This window comes from Chinchilla lanigera, unplaced genomic scaffold (genome assembly GCF_000276665.1).
Source record: "Chinchilla lanigera isolate Chin_1 unplaced genomic scaffold, ChiLan1.0 scaffold00024, whole genome shotgun sequence".
Classification (NCBI taxonomy): domain Eukaryota; kingdom Metazoa; phylum Chordata; class Mammalia; order Rodentia; family Chinchillidae; genus Chinchilla; species Chinchilla lanigera.
The window spans coordinates 12008520-12032615 of record NW_004955425.1 but is presented as its reverse complement, the minus strand read 5'-3'; the positions used below and the strand labels follow the sequence as shown (position 1 = coordinate 12032615).

Here is a 24096-nt window from a genome sequence, read left to right as displayed (position 1 = left end):
TATTATTTAGGAAAGAAATTGTTGCTGCAAATTAGGTTGAAGAGACAGTGTAGAAAATCAACACAGTTTAATCCAGGGCAGACATTCGATATGTGACTTGGGAATGTGCAGGCTTGTGGCACTGTGACAACAGAGTCCTGAAATAAACACTCTGAAATCTTATATCCCGTTAGAGACTATTTTAGATGTTGTGGATTGGGAGAGCTGTATCATAAATGGAAGTCCAGGGAGTCTGTTGGTTTGGCTCCATCAAAAGATAAAATTAAAACAATTTAAATTAAAGATATTAATTGGCTTTATTTTCAGTTCTAGAATGGAGCAACATTTCACTTCATAAAATAGAGTAAGTGTGCTAAAGGGTCGAGCAGAGGATGCTGATTTTATAGAAGGAGAAATGCTGAAGAAAGCAGAAACAAAGGAGAAATGGATTGATCACTTCAAAGTTCATTTTCTTGAAAGGTGGAAACAGAAAAATAGAAGATGACTGGTTAGCATTAGGTTACTTATGGTTACCTTTTTTTTTTGTAAAGGTGCTGGCAGAAGGTGCTTCATTATGGTGACAATTGCAGTGAGCTTGTTTGGGATATTTGGCTGTTACCGCTTTTTCCTGGTTTCTTGGGAGGTCAGATAACAACTTTCTTTCATTTCCTTTGGAGACTTTAGCATGGGTCACTCCATTTTGACTTTATTTATTTTTGTCTTTTTGAGACAGGGTCTTACTATGAAGTTCAGGCTGGTCTTGAGCTCACTTTGTAGCCCAGGCTGGTCTTGAACTCACAACAATCCTCCTGCCTCAGCCTCCCAAGTGCTGGGATTACAGGCGTGCGCCACCACGCCTGGCCTTCCATTTTTACTTTTAGTCTGGGCTGTTGTGGCCCAGGGAGAAGCCTAATCCAAGACAATAGATTTTTATTTAATGCAACATCTCATGCTTACATGCTTTAGACAAGAAAGAAATGAACCAGCCAGCACGTGAAAGCTGTGCCAAACGGCCTGTTGTCACTGGAGTCACCACAAAACAACGGTAAGGACAAAATAACAGAAGTGAAGTAGACGCTATCCAGATGCCAAAGGCTCAGAGACACACGAAAGGTAGATGAATAAATAAATTTATAAACTTGAGAAACAATAGAAGAAAGGAAGAGTAGAGATACAGGAAGACATAGAAGAAAAAAATTAAAATTAGGCTTCAAGGGGGGTATTTTCTAGGTTTTTTGTACATTTGAAACAGTAACAATAAATGAGCCCCCTTTAAAAAAATAATAAAATAAAATTAGGCTGCACAATCTGAGGATGCTGAAGTCCTTCGTACAACATGTGTTATATTTGCTCTTAATCTATGAACATTCTACCATAGCCTTTCGATCCAGATTACTTATATTACCCAATTCAATGTGAACACTAGGTAAATAGATATACTGCATTGTGAAGGGAATAATGACAAGGAAGGCAGTCTACAAGTTTAGTACAGATATCTTTTTTTCCCTCTTTTTTCCTTTTTTTGGGGGGTGTTGGGGAGTGATCTCAGGGCATTGCATATTCTTTGAACATTTTCAGCCCATGGTTGGTCGCAGCAGAGGATGCGGAACAAGATATGGAGCGCAGAGTGTGCTTAGTGTCTACGCAGGATACCAGAGGCGATCTGGAACTCAGCAAAGCCGAGGCTGGAGGATCACAAATTTAAGACTCCCTTGGGAAACCTAATGAGGTCTTGTCTAACAGTAAAAAAAAAAGTAAAAAAAGAAAAAGAAAAAAAAAGGCTGGGGATGTAGCTCAGTGGTAGAATACCTCTGGGTTCAATCCCCAAAACTGGAAAAAAAAAAAAAAAAAAAAAAAGAAGTGGTCTTTTGCTACAGAAAATACAGAGGTCTTCAAGACGGCCTATATCTGCTTTTCACTCTTATTAACTCCCTTGTTAACGGCGTGACCTTTGCAAGGTGCTTAACTGTCCAGGCCATCTATAAAACGAAGAGCAGGAAAGATTAGCCACCTCACAGGGCTTCTGTGAAGATCAACTGAGATGATACTTGAGAAGTATTTTGTAACCTCCAAAAAACCCTCCGCCAGTGTGATAGTGTTTATTAGTACATAGGCTCTCGTGAAAGGGTCTGGTTGAAGCTGATAACCAAAGTAACTAAGTGAGAAAAAAAAAAACCCCAAATTTCAAAACAAGACAATAGGAGGGTAACAGTGGTTAATCACTGTGTATTGTTATCAGGATGGAAGTAAATGCAATGGCGTTTACATCATGGGAAATTTGTCTTGAAATTCCATCTCATGCTGAGTTTTTGGGTTGCCTAGCTTGTGCTCACACACTGTTTCGGGTGAGGCTGTGTATTTGTGCTGGTTCCACTGAACGGGCCACTCAGACAGGCCTTTCCTTTCCTCACTTTGTGCTTGGTGTTTCAAGCCCTGGTCCTGTTTGGCTTTTTCCCACCGCTAGAACTCAAAGAGCTCTTTCCTCTGGATCCTTCTGGGCTTTTCTGCTGGTACAGCACCTTCCAGTACAAGCTGTAGTCCCAGAAGGTACGTGTCCCCCCTTTTCCTTTGCACTGCTGAGGCTCCAAGGCAGGGCCTCCCCCACACGCAGTGCTCAACACCGCCAGAGTCAGCAAGCACTGCCACGTGTGTCTTTTCTCCATCTCATCCTATGCACCTTGATTTGTATCCGTAAAGTGACTTTTTTTTGGACTTGTAATACATCATAAATACCACGCACATACACAGAGGAAAAGGTGTACACCTGGGTAGCTGACTCGTTTTACCCCAGTCAAGCATTATGAATATTTGGAGTCCTTTTTATAAAACAAGAAAAAGCAAACTCATTACTCTTTGGAAAATTAGAAAGTTAAGGCTACCGAAACATGTTCCACCCAGGAATTGTGTTATTTTAAATATTTCCTTTGGTTTAATTGTGTTGTTTTGTTTTGGTCTATGTTGTTGTTATTTTGTTATTTTTTAAGATTCTCTTTAAATAAAAATAATAAAAGATATATGCGAAGGCAATGGGAGATTAGACATTTTATGTTTTACTGCATGTGGAGCTTTTTAAAGTCCTTACCTGTATGTGGTTTTCTGTGCCTACAGACAAACAGCAGCCTGAGACCCACATCCTTTGATCAGCGTACCAACTGGTATTTGATTTTGCCTTTAGGGTTTACACACTTTCTTTCCTTAGGACACTAATTAAAATCTTTGGTTGAAACTGCTTCTTTGAAATAAAAATGGCACACTCTTTAGTCAGCAGTGCTGCAGTCTTTCTAATCTTGATGAAATGATGAAAAACCTGCCAAAAAACAAAAACAAGAACAAAAAACAGCTCTGACCCACTGTACTTTGTCACAGAAACATCTCCCTCAGGCTAGGACGCCCTCTGGTGGGCGTGGGGATTGCCACGGGTTTGCATTTCTCAGTACACTTTTCTCCCACACGGCCGATGCAGTGGAGGCGCAGGTTAAGAGGAGAGGCTACAGGACAGCGACAGAGCACGTGTAGGAATGTTTGGGCTGCTCCTCTCAGCTCAAAATCTTCAATCTCATCGCTGTTGCACCGTGTGTTTGAGTCCTTAGTTAGTGAAAACCTTACGTCCCAAATCAATTAGGGTAGGCTCGTTATAGCTATTACTAAACTTTAGTTTCTGATGAGGGAAACAGCTTCTTTGAAAGGAAATAGTCATTTTTACCCAGTAGTAATAAGTCCTACACTTTCTTATACTAAGGGGACAACACAACGTTCACACATGCAGGTCTGATTTATTTCTCTTACGAGTATGGTCTCTAGTTGCATCCATTTATCTATTAAAGCCTGGAGTTTATCTTTTTTTATAGTTGAGTAGTACTCCATTGTATAAAAATACTGCTCAAAAGAAAAGAACAACTGGGATGTGGGAAGAAAAAAATTCATATACACACAAGATAGCTAAGATAACTGTAGTACTAATTTCTATTAGTTCATTGAAAGGAACGGTTTGTGCTTATATGGTTTGATCAAATCTTGCACGCCTATATCCTGTAATCTGAGCAACTGCTTTGAAGATAATAATATTCAATATCATAACCATTGTTAATTTCCTATTATCTTGTTTTGAAATTCTGCATCGTTTTTATTTTTTTTTCTCTTAAAAAGTAAGTCCTACAACACTCTAACAGGCTGTTACACAGCAGGAGATCAGTGGATATCAGTGAATAATGGAACACACTTACCATGTGTTGGACACAGTATAAACTATGCTAAACAAAAATTAGGGGAAGCCATTGTTTTGGGTTGACCTCCTGCACTAGGCTCTAAGAGACCAAACTGAGTCAAAATGAAGTGATCCATGCTGAATGTCACCTCCTCGAACTTTAAGGAAGCATACAGATTTCCAAAGAGAACATCTTTTCCTGAAAACAGATTCCAGTCTATCCAAGTCAGCATAATAAGAAAATCTCCTCCTTTAACTCTTACTAAAAGAGTAATCTAGGGCTAGCGATATAGCTCACTGATAGAACATTTGTCAGCCACGTGAGAAGCCCTGGATTTGACTCTCAGCGTTGGAAAACAAACCAACAAACAAACAACTGATGTAACAAGTTGGTAGAATAGAGGCTTCCTTGGTTTCATGAACTGTTAATAAAAGCCAATTAGAACTGTATCTAAATTTGTTTTAATTGTCTTTTGATAAATGCTTCACATGCATTTTATTTTCATGATACTCTGTGAGATAGTCTGGTTATACCTGTTTTATAGCTGCTCAGAGAGTTTAAATGAACTGACCAAGAGCTCTTTGGTCTCTGTTAAGAATCCGTCAGGGTGCTCATTAGTGGATAGTGAATACTGAGAATCGCCATGGCATAAACTAGTAAAATAAACCTTTTCAAAATTGCTTTTTGGTATAGCTTAATTTCCAACAGACATCTGCAGTTCCGTGCTTATTTCGGCACTATTCACAATAGCCAAAACAAGGAAATAATCTAAGTGTCAATCAAGTGATGAATGGAGAAAGAAAATGTTATATGTATACATAATGGAGTATCATTCAGTCATAAAAAGAATAAAATCCTGGTACTGGTGATAACATGAATGGAATGGAGATCATTATGTTAAGAAACAAGTCAGGAACTGAAAGTCAAGTTCTTTACCATCTTGCCCATATGTGGAATCTAAAACAGTGGATCTTAGATTAAGATTGCAGTAGGATGGTGGTTAGCAGAGGCTGGAGTGAGTGGGGGTCAGGGAAAGATCGGGGGAAGTTGACCAATGGGTACTGTGACAGCTGGATTAAAGATGTTCTACTGACAGAGAAGCTTAGTGTACTGCATAACTCAAAAAGCCAGAAGAAAGGATTTTATTACCATAAAGAAATGATAAATATTTGAGATGTATATTTAATCCTACTTAAACATTACACAATATTAAATGATCACATGACATCCCATTAATGTGTATAATTTTATGGTGCTATATATCAGTTCAGTATGATAAAAAAAATCCCCTAGCACTATTTGTACAGAGGTCATGAAACATTTTTATCTAGATCAGGTATTTCTTCATTAGGCAATGACAACAATACTTAACCACCCTTAATTTAACTTTTCAGCCTCACCGGGAGGGGGTCCTGGTTGAACACAAATCCTTTCAAGTTTTGCCTTAGGCAGCAAGGGCTGGCTTCTACTTTGTCTTGTTTCATGGGATGCATCAGGAATGACAGCTAGATTTCAAGTAGCCCAAGTGTGTGTGGGGGTATTACTGATATTTGTTCACAGTATGGGGCATTGCAGATGTAAGCAGTGGTAGAACCCATTGGCGCCATCTTGGTGGAGAGGGAAAGATGGATTGCTCTGAACTGATCTCCCAGTCTTCAAACTTGCTCACCTCTCTTCCCCATCAAAGTCGCTCATGGTGCTGAAGATATCGCTCAATCACAGAGTGCATGCTTAGCATGCATGAGGCCCTGGATTCAATCCCCAGCACCAAATAAACAAACCAGAGAAAAGCCCCACAGAAATGTTTACTCATTCTTTTGCTTTGACTTCTGGTTCTGGATGTGGGTCTCTTGCGCTGTTGTAGCTTGTGTACTTATGGCTCCCTTTTTGTGCCTCTAGTTATAATGGCTGGATTGTCCCTCACGCCTCTCCTTCTGAGAGCTGGAGGGGGCCTTGGTGTTGATAAACTGATCTTCTCCAATAAGCAGTGACCATTTCAGTCTTGTTAGTTCCATTCTAGCTAACAGTAGATGCTCCATTGTCATTTGTAGAAATCACTGCAGGACACTTAAAAAGTGGATTTTTCTTCCTCTCATGAAGAAAAACAGGGGATTTTGTTAGAAAAGGGAGTGTTAGCAAAAATTTACCAGTGGTCAGTCACTTTTCTGGAATATGTGGGAAACAGCTTTGAATCTCTCAATGTTCTAGCAAAAGGCAGGTTTCAGGTTATGGAAGTCAAGGAAGCACACATTATATGTGCGATACCACGGTAGATGCTTACGTTCTGTAACACTCACAGGATAGGTACTATCTCTCTTTTATATGCTTAAAAAAAAAAAAGAAAAGAGCCTGCATAAAGATTTTCAAGAGAAACAAGACCAACAGGAAGGCAATAGGGAGAGAGGTAGAGTAGACAGAGATGCCTGATTATGGAGGCTGACCAGACCAGATGGGATCTCTGCTGACAGCCCGCAAAGCGAGGCCCAGAGCAAAGTGAGGCCCAGAGTGCGGATGGTGAGTGTCAGTATGAAGGCCAGCAAGCTGAGGCCCGGGCAGAAGCAGTGTTCCAAGTCAGCAGACAGGAAGCAACTCTTCCTGGAGGCTCAGGTTTTTTGGTCTCTTCTGGCTTTCAGAGGATTGGATGAGCTGCATCTATGTAATGTTAAATCTTCCTCAGACACACACACACACACACACAAACACAAGAATGTGCTACCAAACGTCTGGGCACTCTGTGACCCCATGTAACTGACACACAAAATTTTTATTTGTTTGTTTTTGTTTTTCTTCTGGTACCAGGAATCGAACTCACGACCTTGCACTTGCCAGGCAGGCACTTTGCCGCTGAGCTAAATCCCCAGCCCAGACACACAAAATTAACCGTTGAACAATTTCTCAAGATCTCAAGTCATGAAGGGTAGAAGAGGGATTCAAACTCAAGTCTGAGAAGCCCATGTTCATTGTGCTCATCTATACTGCCCTTTAAGGAGGTCACGAATGCCATTAGAAGTTGCCCATCTTGCAAACACTAGAAACTTGTCTTTTTCATAGCAGCTCCACCCCAATTGATATATATTGTCTTTTCTGCCCAACCCTGAACCACCCCTGCCCAGACTGCCTGGGGGCAATGTAGGAAAGGAAACACACAAGGCAGAGAGCAGAAAGGACCATGGGAGATGAAGATGGCTGCTCCCCTTGGCAAAGATAAAGCCCGCCAACTTCCGGCAAAAGAGCCCTAAGGCCTCTGAGAGGGCAAAGCTCAAAATAGTGTAGAAGTTGTTGCTTCAGATAAAGGCTTCCGGCCTAACTAGTGGAGGGTCCCAACACCTTCCCAATCTCAGCCCCAGAGCCTGGTACCCTGGGGCAGCTGCTGCTGGGTCAACGTCCCTTGAAGTGAGTTTGGAAGCTGTGGGTAGGGACAACTGAGGTCAGAATAATGGGAGACTGCCCAGAGGCTGAGGCTGTCGTCTGTAGTATTTCTGGCTGTTTCAGCACCCCACCCCGCAAGCTGCGGTCAGCTCAGCAGCTGAAGAGGTGCTCCTGGCCAAGGAGGGAGTGGAGACAAACTCAGCACCGATGCACTTTGTCAGCGGTGAGGGACTACGGCAAGGAAGTTGCTCCCGGTGCTGAGGACACTCACACCACCTTTTTCTTAGTGACGTCCACTGGTTGGAAAAAGACCCAGCTATCACACTTCTCCCTGATGATGAGCACATGTGCACACCGGCTTGATTCAAGCTGATGTGGGTAATTTTTTTCCTTTGTCTTTGGCTTTTGTGGCACTGGGAATCAAACACTGGGTCTCACAAACGCAAGGCAAGCTGTAGTACCACTGCTACTAAGCTGTACGTCCCTGCCCTGGATATTCAGTTGTTTGATGTTTTCTTTAATATCAGTTTCACCACAGAAGTGTTGATTAGGTAGGTTATACTCAATCTTGTTATGATAAAATAGCTACTAATTTTCTTAATGCAAAAAATTGAAAACCTTAGAACATTAGACACAGAAAAATAATTTTAAAAACCAATTATCAGGGTTTGGGGTAGAATAAGACAGAAATACTGATTTCTTGGCAATTATCTTTGTATCCTTTAAAAATTGCATTCAGATCTGCTTATTAAAACAAGCATTTACTGAACATCTGTTACATACTTTTACCTGTGCTAGGTACTGAGAATACTGTAATGACCAAAATTCGAAGCATTATTTTTTCAGGAGTTAAACAGCAGTGAGTCCTGAAACACTGCCGGATTTCTCAAACTAGATGTCAAAAACAAAGAAGTCAGAAATGCAAATAGCCACAGGTGCCCAAATTTACAGGTGTATAAAGGTACTCTAGGATCAGGGACTTCCTGCCTGGCAAGCTTAAGGTCCTGAAATTGATTCTGGGGAATGAAGATGGCTGCTCCCCTTGGCAAAGATAAAGCCGGCCAGCTTCCGGCAAAAGAGCCCTAAGGCCTCTGAGAGGGCAAAGCTCAAAATGGTGTAGAAGTTGTTGCTTCAGATAAAGCCTTCTGGACTAACTAGTGGAGGGTCCCAACACCTTCCCAATCTCAGCGCCAGAGCCTGGTACACTGGGGCAGCTGCTGCTGGATCAATGTCCCTTGAAGTGACAGTTTGGAAGCTGTGGGTAGGGGGAAAAAAAAAAAAAAAAGAGGATAAGGGATTTAAATCAATTCCCTATACTGATTATGTTAAATTATAAAATGTCAGCTGGGCGTGGTGGCGCACGCCTGTAACCCCAGCACTCGGGAGGCTGAGGCAGGGAGATCCTTGCGAGTTCGAGACCAGCCTGGGCTACAAAGTGAGCTTAAGGTAAGCCTGAACTGCATAGCGAGACCCTGTCTCAAACAGACCATTAAAAAAAAAAAAAGTCCCTTGAGTTAGTGCTCGCATTATCAGACACTCTACACTAGGTGGCGTCCTGGGTCAGGACTGAAGCAGGTGCAGTGAAAACTCATTTTAGCTCCAGACTAGCAGCAGCCTCTCTGTGGATTCTAAGAAAAGTAGGATTAAGAAGAAAAGGGATGAGGTTGCTTTAAGTGATGATCAAAATGCTCCTTGTTGGAAGGCTGCAAAGTGAAGAAATACAAACATGTTCACATGAAGGATACTAAATAGTGCTGGTAAGGTGAAGGCTGAGAATTTTATTGTCAGAAGGAAAGGGAACTCTCATTAAGAAAGCTTAAGGGGAAAACAAGCCTAGAGCCAGGTGTAGTGACACAAGTGTGCGACCCTGGCATGTAGGGAGGATGATGAGGCAGGAAGACCATATGCTTGAGCCCAGCCTGAGCAATTTAGCAAGGCCCTAGGTCAGAACAAACACCAAGGGCAAGTTTAGGAAAAAGTACTATTATGGGGATAGATTTCGTAAATGAAACTTTACCTTTCATAGCTGGAAAGTTTGAAATAAAGTGTAATAGACTTACCTGTGTCCCTAGCTAAGGGACATCATCACTCACACATCTTGCACAGATGAGCCACTGTCTAACCCAGTAAGGAACAATGTTGACAGGAATTATTCCCAGGAATGAGTATGTAGATATGTGGGCCATGTTCAAAATTATTTTAAATGAAAAATGAAGCTGGTAATCTGTATAATTCGGTACATAAATGAAAACAATCTCATACCTGAAGACTGAGGTCTTGATAGAAATTGCCTTTTCTTTAATTGTCTTTTTGAGACAAGGTTTTACTATGTAGTTCAGGCTGGCCTTTAACTCACTTTGCAATCTAGGCTGGCCTCAAACTCACAGCGATCCTCCTGCCTCAGCTTCCCGAGTTCTGGGATTACAGGTGTGTGTCCTCATGCCTGGCTACTTCCTGGCTACTTTTTAGGATATGTTGGAAGAACTAGAAGTGTTTCACCCTAAAAGATACAGGTACTACAAAAAGAAAATATTTCCACAATGTCTGGCAGACATTATAAGGTTGGCAAATCAAATCCATTTTGAGACTGAATTGCTTTTGTTGTTCAGATACATCAAGGATAACACCATAGCAACACTTTTAATTTAATAAACTTTAGCTATATTTTTTCAATGATTTACTGATGGAAAATATTCCTAGCCTTTCTCATTTAGCATGATTCTTGGCAAGTTCAGTTAGTCTATGCAATTCCTTTATGAAACTTTTTTTCTGTGGTTCTGGAAATCGAACCAAATGCTATCCATGCTAAGCAAGCGCTCTACCACTTCACCCACCAACTTTCTTAAACCCATAAAATACAGCCTTTTCTCAAGAAAAACTGATGCAGGGGCTGGGGATTTAGCTCAGCGGCAAAGCGCCTGCCTGGCAAGCGCAAGGTTGTGAGTTCGGTTCCCAGTACTGGAGAAAAACAAAAACAAAAAACAAAAAAAAAAAAGAAAAACTGATGCACAGGCAGCAGTCATTCATTGTGAATCTTCACACTATATAATCATTTAGTTATAGGTTGAGAAGCGATTAGGACAGATTGGTATTGTCCTTGGCTTGGATCCAGGGTGGTAAAGTGAATGGAGGTAAAAACTACTTTTTAAAAATTACTTTCCATGAAGCCTCCCATATTGTGTTATCAGATATGAACAATTTCACATATACAAACTATTGAAATCAATAAAGTAATTTTAATACTTTAATAAAATGACATTTCTCAGGCCTTAAATGACACTAGACAGGACCTTAGTCCTTGGCTTAGTGATGGGGGCTGGGGATTTAGCTCAGCGGCAAAAGCGCCTGCCTGGCAAGCGCAAGGTCGTGAGTTCGGTTCCCGGTACCAGAGAAAAACCTTGGCTTAGTGATACCTAGGCTTGTAGAATTCATGGGGCAGTTAAATATAGGGCTACCAACTTCTTCTTTTGCTAAGATATTTAAAGCAAATGTAACATCAATATTTCATTGACTAAAGAGTACTTCAAATTAGAATCATTTTTAAAAACTGAATTCAAGCCAGGTGTAGTGACATATGCCTGGAATCCCAGCTGGGAGGCTGAGGTAAATTGCCTGCAAGTTCAAGGCCAGCCTGGTCTACACGGCCAGTTTAAGGTCAGTTTGAAATGCACAGTAAGGCCCTGTCTCAAAAAAAGAAAAAGGTGGGGGGACTGGGGATGCAGCTCTGTTGCTTACCTAGCATGCTAAAGCTCTGGATTCCACTCTAGCACCAAAAAAAAAAAAAAAAAAAAAATCAAATTTATTAGCCCTCCCCACAGGATAGCAGAAAATTTAAATCTTGTCCTAGAATTTGGGGACAAGTGCTTAAAATACCATTGAGCTCAGATGCCTCAATTTAAAAAGCTGCGAGGTGAGTGGTTTTGCAAAAACAAGCGAAGCTAAACAACCACAAAAACAAACCAAAGAACAGCTTCTGGCCTGCATCACCAGCTAGTAGAATACACCTTCATAGATACTCAGGCACTACACATGTTGCTAATCAGGAACCTTAGTCAATATTTATCTTCAAACAAACCAAACACCTTCATAATGAATGCAAAATAAAATAATTTCATCTACTTTATAGAATAATTGATATACATAGTATAGGTGCCATAGTTTATAAAGTAAAATAACCCCAAACCAAATTACCATAATTATATAATTTGTGCCCTAAATTATACAATCTGATCTGTGAGCTCCTAATTCTTCAACATGCTTCATAACTCAATTACACGGTCTAGAGATGGCTGACAACTGTGTTTCACACATAGATGGATGTGACTCTAAATCATGACTGTCTACCTAAGAAACTTCTAGCATAAAATCTTGCTGCAGATATACTGGAAACATAAATGATACACAGAAAAACTGCTGGGGGCCCCATCTGTCTGATAATCAAATAAACAGGCAATATGAAGTCTTAAGGTATTTAACTAGACAGAAATTGCACACAATTTAACTTTTGTGGTACTGCAGACTGAACCCAGTCTTTGCACTGACTTATAGTCCCAGCCGTATTTCAGAAATTTTGATTTTGAGGCAGGGTCTGCCTAAGTTGCTAAGCTGTCCAAGCTGGGTTCAAACTTGCTGTTCTTTCACACTCCCAAAGTGATGGGGGATTACAGGTGTACAACATGGTATGCTGCTTACACACAATTTTTGTGTAAAAGATCTCGTTAACCATACTCATTTAATTTTTTGGTTAATATAAAAATGTTTTAATGTCATACAGCAAATTGGTTCAAAAGCATGTGACACAATTTTAACATGATCCTGAAACTACAATTACCTAATCATTTTGAAATATTGAGATCTTATCGCTTCTTGGCCTTTTGGTTAAGATCAAGTAAACTATTGCAATCTCTTTTATTGTAGTAATCACTTCTGATTTCATCATATACCCCCATTCATAGCCTCATATAGTTCTACCTTTGAAAAAATAGTTCTGAAAACAGATACTAGGTGTTCCCCTACCACTAACTAGAAAAGTGTAACAATATGATTTTAAATTAAAGTTTATTGTATGCTGTAACATGATGTCCCTTTATCAGAAACTTTAGAGGTTTGTAGATTTTTTTTAAACAGATAACTTTTAAAACTATGATGATCTCTTTGGCTGATCGTTTATAATTACTTAAAAAGCTGGGGGCTGGCAGGGAAAAATTCTCACCTAAGTGAAGAAGGAAGACTGTAGCAGTTTGGATTTTGTACTCAAGATATTCCTTAAAAGACATGCCCAGGTCAGTCTCAGGCTACTCAAAACTAGTGTACATAATTTTAGCATCAACCTTTATGTATTTAATACATTAAACTGTAACTTTAAAAATATCCGCGATTGGGGGCTCTGTGGTAAAGTGCTTGCCTGGCATGTATGAAGCTCAGGGGTCAATCCGAGCACGAACAAACAAAACAGAACAGAAAGCAAGGAGTAAACATATAATGCAGATACTCCCATCTGGTTTGATTGTTGAAACACCCATGGCAACTGGACTGTAGTAGGTGGAATCTTGTGATTAACTACTACCGAGAATTCAAGTGTACTAAAGGAATGTTTATCTGTTCCATCAGTCAAAATGTTTGCCCAAATTATTTTGTCATGACTGTTCCTTCTCATCCATAAAACTCTAAAACCTAAGTAAAATATTAACTATTCCTGTCTTAATTCTTTTACTACATCTAATTATTTTTAGTTTTCCTACTTTTCTTTTTTACAATCAGTAATGAATGCACTGCTTCTGTGGAGTGAAGAATATCACATATGCACTTGTCTTCAAATTTTTCCTTTTCAGGAAAGGTATTGTATCATTTAAAAGATCTCTTTTATTTTTAAATTCCCACAATAGTTTCTTTACTAGGATATGTCATGTGTTTGATTATCCAGAGTGGAAAATAAAACTTTTTCTCAAGCCTTCGAGCAAACCTTGTGACTACTGTTTCTGTCATAGACATGTGGCCTTGCAGTCGGACTGCACATGGGTTCCGTCTCACTCTTTCCACGTCCTCAGCTTGGAGGGCTGACCGCTCCTTGGGCCAGCATCCTGGAAATTACATCTAAAGACACTCTTCGTGGTCACTTTGGAATCTATCATCACTGTGATCTAAAGTTCCACTACTGGTTCCTGAACCGATCAATTTAACATCCATGAAGATGAACACGAAGTTGCTTCCCCTTTATTACTGACCTGGATGATTTATAATAAAATAAACACTCACAGTCTATTCTGACTGAAAACTTTGAAAACACAGAAACCACATTTTCTTACTGTCATTACCATTGCAAGACGAAAAGCAAGGTCCTAACAGGTTTTTCTTAGATTGTGTTAAGAAATTAATGTAGAGTAATCATACCCTATTTTTCTTCTAGGTTAACGAAGTAACATGAAAAGGGAACTGTTTTTCTTTGAAACAAGTAAGATCTGCATATACATGATTTTGAGAATAATTTAATGTTAACTTCAAGATACAGCTATATTCTAATACCATTATTTTAAATGTAAAGAAATGGATCCTGTCAATACTAAAATAACCCACAAGCCATGAAATTGATTTTTCCTCTTTTTTTTCCTGTTTAAACAAATGTGCACCACGATGTTTCAACAAGTAAGGCAAATGCCATGAACGTGAAAGCTGAAGTCTGCAACACACCACAGCTAGAATCCAGGGGAGGGGAGTGAGACAGAAGTGCTAGCCACTCTGATTAAGCCATCAGGCAACATCACAACGAGTTGACTTGTAGCGTCAAAACCGTCCAATTAAGTTTCTTTTTTCTTGATGATCAGAGGTCCCACGTTGTCCCCAGTCTCTTCATTGTGTTTTGTGTGAGACCCGTCACAGAATGGGAACTAGAAAAAGAGAGAATGTGAAATGTTTAATGCCCAAAGCAATGTCATGTTTGGCAGAGTGGGGAGAGATGCTTAATTTACATGTATCGTAACTTTTTTTTTTCTTTGGTACCAGGAATCAAACTCAGGACCTTGTGCTTGCCAGGCAGGGGCTTATGCCGCTGAGCTATATCCCCGGCGTGTATAGTAACTTAAAGTGACTTTTCTTGGGTACCTTATAGGCTTTCTTAAAGAGCTTATATAAAATACATAGGCTAAAAAGGAGGCAGAAATCCATCTGAGGATAATATGCAGATCATTATTTCAATTTTACTGTTGTATCTGATGATGGATATTGAAAAACTTTTCCACATCTGTAGACTAAATGGTTTTCTAATGAACTATGTCCGTTGCCTATTTATTCTGTTAAGGTTTTTTTTGGGTGCTGGGGATTGAACCCAGAGCTTCATGTCCCTGAGCTTTACCTACAACCCTATTTGTAGGATTTTTAAATTCATTTGTTTATAATCATTTCTGAATGATTCTTATGTTGATCATCCTTGCAGTAATCTTTTCTCCACGTCTTTTTGTTTTATTTTTAATATGTTTAATTTCTTTACTTTTATAAAATTATACCAGTATTTCCCTTTTTAACATGGTTCATGGAGACTTTTTGTTTTAGAAATGTGATTAATGTATATTTATAATTTTCATTCTTTCCATAATTTCACATTTTATGCATAAGTGACATTTTGGGGTCCTGTGGGAGGAAAGAAAGGAGAACTAAATTTCTAACAGTGTTTCCCAGTGTGTTTCAAAGAAGCTGATATCCTGTTTTAGTTTCACTGTTTAAATGAATACCATACGTTTGTAAAGAAGTCGGCCTGTAAAAAAATACTAGTTTAATCCAGAATTTTTTAAGTTGACTATGCATACTTTAAACTTTGATAACTATTACCATAGCATTCTGTAGAGCATACTTTGTGAAATTCTCTTCTAAGATACATCCTACTGCATCCCTAGAGCCTGCTGCTTTTCAAATTGTTATACCTTTATTCATAATTCTATCAAAATAATTTCATTATGCAAGTGCTTATTTATAGGTTCTTTGTGATCACATTGATCAGCCTACCACAGGGGGATAACTGTGTCTAAAATTGGCCGGTTTTCCTTCATTATTTTTGCTAACTTTACAAGCTTGAGAATTTTTTTTGTCATATCTTATTTGTCTTCTTTTGCCACATCTTATTTCATCTTCAAGTCTCAGTGATATTCTGGTAAGATCACTTCTGCTGTTACTTTATCTTTCTTATGGTTATATTTTCTTTCATGTCTGACTATTCATACTCTCTAGATATCCTGGGTTTTTGCAAATATAACCTCCTTATTGCTAAACTGTAAGAATTCAATAATGTTTCATATGACGCCTTAGTATTTTACATTTAGGAGGTGCAATTATTAGTAAAGCCTTCATTTCTTTCCTTCTGTATTTACACATTTTATTTCTATGCCATGAGAACTAGCATCTTTGTACTATTCTTGATGTTTTCAATGTACCTACACAGATAGTTTCAGTTTGGTACAAGGTACTGTAGCATTGAAAGAACCTATGTAGAGGAATAAAGTAATGGAAACGGAATATTGTACTTCAGGGTAATAATCACCTCATTAAAGTGAAGGACTATAATTTTAGATACCTCAATTTTGAGGATCTATATATCCTTGTAAGCTATGATACTCAGAACCCTTTATTCTGAGGTTAAAATAATACTTAGCTACGGGACCGGGGATGTAGCTCAGCGGCACAAGCACCTGCCTGCCAAGCACAAGGTTGAGTTTGATCCCCAGTACCAAAAAAAAAAAAAAAAAAAAAAAAAGAAGTTATGAAAATAATATCTAGCTCACATGAGATCCTCTCAATTTTTCTGTCTGTACACAATTCTAAAAGGCACTAATGTAATTAAAAATTACAGAATATCTCAAAGTATCAGATTGTACTTCTAGATACAAATTTTACCCAGCAGTAGATGGAAGGGTAAATTTTACGTACAAAAAGCTTATCCTTTTCTTTTTTTAGATAAGAGATAGATGAGCAAAGCGGTCAAAAAAACCAAACTAAAATGTATCCCACAGCAAAGTACATCATTTCCAAATGCAGTATGTTTCATAAACACATGACTTCATAGTGGGAATAAAAGTTTACACTGTAAATAAACTTCATTTTTATAAATAACATGAACATACAACACACCGCACTCTACAGCTTTACCCACACGGGTTATAAAATGCATTTCTGAAAAATGTAACATTTCTTTGTGGCAATGCAGCTCAAATCCAGGGACACTCTACCACTAAGCTATATCCCCTGCAGTTTTAAATTTTTAATATAGGGTCTAGCTAAGTTGCCCACGCTGGCCTTGAACTTGAGATCCTCCTGCTTTAGCCTTCTAAGGAGCCATGATTACAGGTGTTCTTCACTGTGGCTAGCCTGAAAAATGAAAAAAACCTACTGAAATGGCACTTAGTTTTTATTTTTTTAATTTCTAGTAAACCTAGTATAATTTTGCACATTATTTTCCTGCACAAATACCGTAGAATCAAGACAGGAGAGAAATGCATAGAGAAATACAGTCTTTTAAATATTAAGATATAATGTCTAAAATTATACTTTAATTATCTTCTTCTGCTTAAAGACTGAAATCAGCCTGTTTCTTCACATTCTTAAAAGCAAAGAAAAATACTTCTTTGAAAACTAGTGAGTAATAGATCATAGGCATTAACTTTGATACATTAAATTATAAAAAAAGGAAATTTTAAATATAAACTAAGTATTACAAATCATTTGAGAGGTTCATTGACACAGGTTACTTTCTTTTTTGCAGTGCTGAGGGTGCAACTTGGGGCCTTACGACACAGATATCCTCTAATGTGACTTTTTATACCACTTACTCCAGTGATGGCGAACCTTTTAGAGACTGGGTACCCAAACTGCAACCCCAAACCTACTTATTTATCACAAAGTGCCAACAATGCAATTAAGCCTGAATAAGAGGTTCTCCTTTAGAAAAAAAAACAACCCATACATTAACATCTTTTGTCTTAAAAGGAAAACAATGCATGTGCCACAGGTTCGCCACCAATGACTTCACCCTAGGATTTATACCTTAAATTAGAACGTGTGTGTGCGCGCACGTGCGCACAAATGTTACTAAGGATTGAACTCAGGGCCTTGTGCAAGCTAGGCAAACACTCTACCACTGAGCTACATCCCCAGCCCTAAATTGGAATCTTGTTCTAAACTTCATGTGATTATATTTATTCATTGCTGATTTGCCTTTTTAAATTAATAAAACTAAAAACACCTTTCAATCAAGAGCCAAAATGAGTAATTTAAACAAAATTTAATTTTTTTTCTTATCAAATTCTATAAAATTTGTTGTAATATGCTAGTGTTCATTTAACAAATCTTGAAGTAGGGTTTCCGAGTCAAATTAGCTGAAGTTCTTGCAAGTCCAGAAAATATCCTTTTGTGTTAACCCAACTTGAAAATTAGAAATCTTTAAAACTGGAGACACAAGGGTAAGAAGAGGCTGGAATAAAAGTTTAATAGAAAAATACCACAGGCCCTTGTTGCTCACCTGGAAAGCCAGTAATATGTTAAATCTCTTCATAAAAAACCACAAAATTTGTTTACTGAATGACCCCTACATCTCAAGTTGTTTTCACAGTGACTCAAAATAAATGCTCCTCCTTGAGCTATCTCTTCCACCCAAAACAATTTTAAAAAAACCAACACATGATTTTTGTTCTATAAACTTTGTTCCTTTTTTTTTTCAGTCTTGCGTAAACTTTGTACATTTAATGGTTTTGATGTTCTGTTCCAAGAAAGTTGTCTGGGGTCATTTTGGCTCATTACCATAAACTAAACTGAGAAATATGATTGCTTTTGTTGAGAAAGAAAACTAAGGTAATGAAATCTCTGAGACTATCATAGAGAACAATATGACATTTTATACCAGTCTTACATACTTAGTAAAAGGATAATGAATTTTAAAAGGCAGAAATAAAAGTTATGATTCTCTAAGACCATCCTTACATGAATTTCCAAGGAATCTAATCAGCAGTTGAAAAATAATTCCTATGAAGAAACAGAGTCTGGATAAAAGTCACTTCTATGCCATTAATAGGCTAGATTCATTCTCTGTCTCTCTCCTTTCTACCAAAACAGAAGCAAGCTTACCACCACCACCATCACTAAATACTCAAAAGCAACTGTAAGATAAAATTCTACATATCCTCTGAGGTAGGTGGGGAGATGGGAATGTAGCAAGGCTCTTCCTTCTTACACTGAAGTTATTTTATTGTTTTTAATTTTTTTTTTTTGAGACAGAGTTTTAGCTCTGTAGTCCAGGTTGGTCCTTACCTCACTATGTAGCCCAGGCTGGCCTCAAACTAGTGGTGATCCTCCTGCTTCAGCCTCCCAAGTGCTGGGATTACAGGTGTGCACCACATCTGGCATGCTTTTTTTATTTTGAAAGACTCTTCCAATTTAAAGCTGAGTTTCATAAATATGCTTATTCTCCTTCTCTTCCACCTTCTTTCTAGACACAACTGTGTCAAATACCACCTTTTCTGGAAGGCACTTTAATCATTTCCACTGTTGGATTTTTTCCACTCAATTTAAATTTGGACCACTCTTTAGTGAAACAGTATCAAATAGGCCAGTTTCTGAAACAGCAAAGGCTGTACTACACCTGGGAGAGGAGGAGTGGGGTATGTTAACAAGTGCAAATTATGTTACCAGGAGCTCTAGTTCATTAGGCATGGGTGTCTGTACCTCAATGAATTAGAAGCTGGGCTGGATGGCTTATGTCCAGCTACTTAGAGGCTAATACAGGAGGATTCCCCAAATTTGAGGCCAGTTTGGGCAACTTAGTGAGACTCTGTCTCAAAAATTCAAAAAAAGGTCCAGGGATGTAGCCAGGGGTAGACCGCTAGTGTATCACTGCAAGGCCCTGGGTTCAATCCCCAGAACCATTAAAAAATTATTTGGAAGTGAACAAAGTTTATATAACATGTAAGTGTTTAGATTTTGTTATAAGTACAAACAACTGATTTGAATAAGCTGAAAATAATTGAACATTACCTCAACAGAACATTTAGCCAAAAATATTAATTTTATGTCTTTTGTGAATTGCCAAGGAAGTGTGTGACCTGGCAGCTCCTGTGATAACCTTAGGAACCTCAGGAATGTGGGGAGTTTCCAAAGGTGTCTGAAGAATAAGAACATTCATTCACTTGAGTAATATTCCAAATCAATCCTTAATTGAGTCCTGCAGGTATAATAAATGCCCAAAATTTAGTGAAAATTTGAACTGCTAAATCCTAGATGCAAAGATGATCACTAAATGGCATAAAAGACCTTCCAACAGCAAAAAAAGACAAATGAAAATGAAAATAACTGGTTTGACATTCCTTTTCTTAAAATCTACTTGTAGAAATGGCTGTCCCTAGTCTAACCATCTGGACAATCTGAACTGTAAAATTAAAGAACAATCCTGGAATGTTTTGTTGAATTAAAACATCTAATAAATATGTAAACAACTAACTCTTGTCCATTTGTGGTTCTTCCTGAAATACTTGAGATCGAAGTCCAGGTTCACTTTATTGGACACTTCACCCTCTGGGAAAACCAATCAAAGGAAACATTCTTCACCTGATCTCAAAGTCACACCTCACAGTTCACTGACGCAGTTACCTTACTGTTTTCTGTCCATTCACTGTACTTACTGAAGTTCTGCATTTCTTTATTAGTAATTCACATTATCACCTGCATGGGCACGCAGCTTTAATTCCAATTTTTCTGTTGAAATGACACCAAAAGATCAACTGCCTACTTGTTTAAAATAGTCTATGTAGTTGTCTTTGCAGGGGCCAATGTTTAGTACCAAGCCTCTGAAAATTTTTTCTTTCACACTTTAAACCCATAATATTTTTAGCTCTATTCTAACCTCTTTGGCCCATCCCACTCCCCTGACCCCTGTAACGTTTTCCCCAATGTAGAAAACTCTCCCAGATTTCAGACATAGCTCTTGATTTTTATCTTCGCAGAGATCAGTTGCACTCCTGCGCTTGACTCATCAGTTGATCTCTATCTGCAGCCTTGAGGCCTCAGCTTTACCCCACGCTTTGCTCATCCACTGTGCGTCTGGGTTGAACTGTCACCTCAGATTCATTCTTCGGAACTCACTGTTATCACTGTCCTAGGAAATTGGCTTTTCATATCCATATGCCTGGATCCTTCAGTTTTTCTCTGTAAGTTTCCAATTTGGCTGATTCTTCCTCAAAATTTTTTGTGGGTTTTTTTCCTTCATATTTCTCTGTATTTCAGAGCTGGTACTCTGGTATCTGATCATAACTTTATGTCTAATATTCCTCCAAGGTCCCCCTTGCCCATGTCTGGAAGTACAAATTCTCACCCTGGCGCTCCAGACTCTCAATTTAGATGTACTCTTTGAGAAAAAGGAACTGATGCAAGGAGCAGACTACAGCCTTCATCTATTATACTTTTCTTCATTCGAATTTTTTTTTTGTTTCTGAGAAAGGGTCCCTAATACAGTTTATTTATATGCCACCAATCTTCTCAGGGGCAATTTCTCTCTCAAATATTATTACTAAGCCTTCCCAGAAAATTCTAGTCCATGATTTAAACTCTTCCTTTTATCTAAAACACTTGTACTAAACTTAGTATACATCCAGGACATCTATTATTATTGTTTAACTTCTTCCATACACAGTATATACACACAGTGATACCTCGGTTCACGAATTTCACAATTTTCAAAAAGACGGCCACGTTTGTGTTTATGTAGGAAAGACGGCCACAGTTGTATCTGTCCCTTGATGCAGAGTTTGCAAACAAAAACAAAATTTTGCCAAATGCTTCTGTTTGTGAACCAAACTGTCTACAAACAAAAGCTGTATGAAGTAGTAAGTGAACTATGTGATACTCTGGCACAAGTTCTACACTTTCTAGATACATTGTTTTGTTTCTGGTGAGCAACAAGAGAATAAAGCTTACTATAGGGACACTTTTCATAAAAACAAACCAAGTTTAGTATACCGAATGTGATTCCATGAGTAGTTACAATAACAATCTCACATTTGAAATGAACAATGTTCTTCTTAAGGTGTATTTGTAGTAACATCTCTACAAATTTTGGTTTGTATTCCATACACTCATCAAGCAGTCTTTGAACATAATCTAAGCTCTACATCACCAGAATGGACAACATTAATCATATGGAGATAAATGGTTTAGTGAAATACACTTTTTAATACCTAGCTTCATCCATATATGTTATACTTGACGCACCAAAATGGATCTCCGCTATGGAAAGAGGCCCTGGTGTACTGTTTTCAGAAGCTGACCGTTTTTTTTTTCAGAGCTGGGGATTTACCCTATGGTATCAAGCATGCGAGGCAAGCATTCTACCACTGAGTTAAACCCTAGACCAGATATAGCATTTCATTATTTTTTAAGGAACATATTAGTATTATTTCTTGTGCAATCCAGTTTATCGGAATGTTATTAGTGGCAGCATACACAGTCTTTACAAAACATTTCACAACACATCAGTCATTCTGAACTCAGTATATAAGTCCTTTCAAGTTGAGCCTTGGGGGAGGACTCTGACATCTGAGATCATCCCCCCACCCCATGTCTAAAGGTATCATAGGTGATACATTCACAAGAAACTTTGTAAAATATAATACTTATAAAAGAAATATTTTTAAAGATCTTAAGTTAGTTATTTAAGTATAGGAGCTCTAGCTGAAAGGTAGCTTGTGATGTTTGCCAGTAATTAATGTAAGGGTCACTGTTACCAAGTTTCTTTTGAGATTTCTAAAAATTGTCCTAGTACAGAGTTTGAAAGAAAAAAAAAAAAAGACTTGACATCCTTTGTTTCTCTTTGTTTTCAGGCATTCCCACATCCTGGGATACTTGGATAGCAGAGGCTAAAATCCACTTGAGGAGGAAATCCTAAGAGTAAATTAGATATTCTTGTATCTCCTTTGGAGAAGAACATAGTTAAATTTACCTGAACTCAATGGAGGGGATGATGTAATTTTACTGCATGGAGCTTTTAGTAAATGTATTTCTTAACAGAATCGGAAAGTAATAAAAAGGGATACCTTAACAACATCTGAAAATAAAATTTGATAAAATGGTATAAAAAAGATATATTACATTAAAAATGGCATTGTGTGAACCAGTTGTTTTCCTCACCTTTTTAGACCTCCAACAACGGCAGTACACAGCTTTATCTCCCAAATCCTCCATGTCAAAAGCATGTACTACTTTAGGGTTGTCTTTCTGGATGTGAAGGTTTACCATAGATTTACCGCGATGATCTTTAACATAGAATCTTTTGTAAGCTAGGTATCCAATTACAGCTGTCCCTGCAGCGATGGTAACTGCTGCGATCCATTCAACTACAGCAGGGAAGGAAAAGAGTAATTATCAAAACCAAAATATATATTAATAATCTAACACAAATGCTCAGGAAATCCAATTTTTGAATATCGAACTGCCTAACAGTCGAAGACTTTTTAAAGTTCATAAAATGACCAAAACACACTGGAGTAGTAATAGGCTTTTGCTAAGACTTTCTCCAGCCCTTACAGCAGCTGTATACTCTCTATTGAGGGATGGCAGCTAAATCAAGCTAGAAGAGGGAAATGGGTTATTTTCTCTAAGAGAAGGAAAAATAAGGCTTAATACTCTTTTTTAAAGTGTTCATAAATAGTCTTAAAATAACAAATGAGCCTGCAAAAATTTACTGGTTAAAAGAAAAAGCAAAACCACTGAAAAATAAAAATCTGTATTACAAATGAGATGAAAAAAATTAGGTGAGTATGTTAACGAAATGGTATCAAAGTTCATTTAAAGAACAAGGTCCTTCGGTGGTTTTACAATGTTATAAATGACCCCAACTGAATGGCAACAACTGCATAAAACACAACTAAAAACTGTATCTGAAGAGAAAGAAAAGGGGACACATAAAACAAAGTGACTCTTTTCTCATTTTTTTTTGTTGTTTTGCTGGGGACAGAACCACCAAATGCTAAACACTGCAAGAGACTAGATTTCAAAATCATTCAAAGTGTTTTTTAAAATTTCAAAGTGCTAGTTACAATAAAAATCCGAATATATTAATTTCGTATAAAATATTAATATATACAGTTGATATCCTCACTTATTAAATTCTAAATTTCCATTATCCACAAGTGGATGACTATTTAATTCTCTACAAACTTCATTTTAAATTTAATATTATCCTTTCCCATGATAATAATAATAATAATGATAATAATAAATTTGTTTGACTAACAGGCCATTTGTTTATTCTTTTGGTGCAGCTTGTCAAGGAATCTTTAGAAACCCAAGTGCTTAACCACTACCCCAGGTCCAGGCAATAATGGAGAGAAGCAAGCTCTGCATAATCTGCTTAGCCTCAGCCTCAGAGGAGAGTTGTCTATTCCCAGCATGAAGTGGGCTGTGGGAAAAAGGTGAACAGGGGTCAGGACAAACATACTGGACCACTGCCCAGCACTTCCTAAGTCAGATCTTCACAGCTTCTGAAGTAAGTTCCCAGAGTATCAAATAAAGCCCTAGA

At 38.1% G+C, this 24096-nt stretch overlaps 1 protein-coding gene across 1 annotated transcript; it reads right to left on the bottom strand.

Moving 5' to 3' along the window:
* Positions 1–11659: 11659 nt before the first annotated feature.
* Positions 11660–22912, bottom strand: Cisd1 (CDGSH iron sulfur domain 1; the record flags this gene model as incomplete). Its single annotated transcript, XM_013514872.1, is given in 2 exon segments — positions 11660–14437; positions 22707–22912. Coding segments are annotated over 2 exon segments (296 nt in total), but the record flags the coding sequence as incomplete, so codon positions are not given.
* Positions 22913–24096: the final 1184 nt, after the last annotated feature.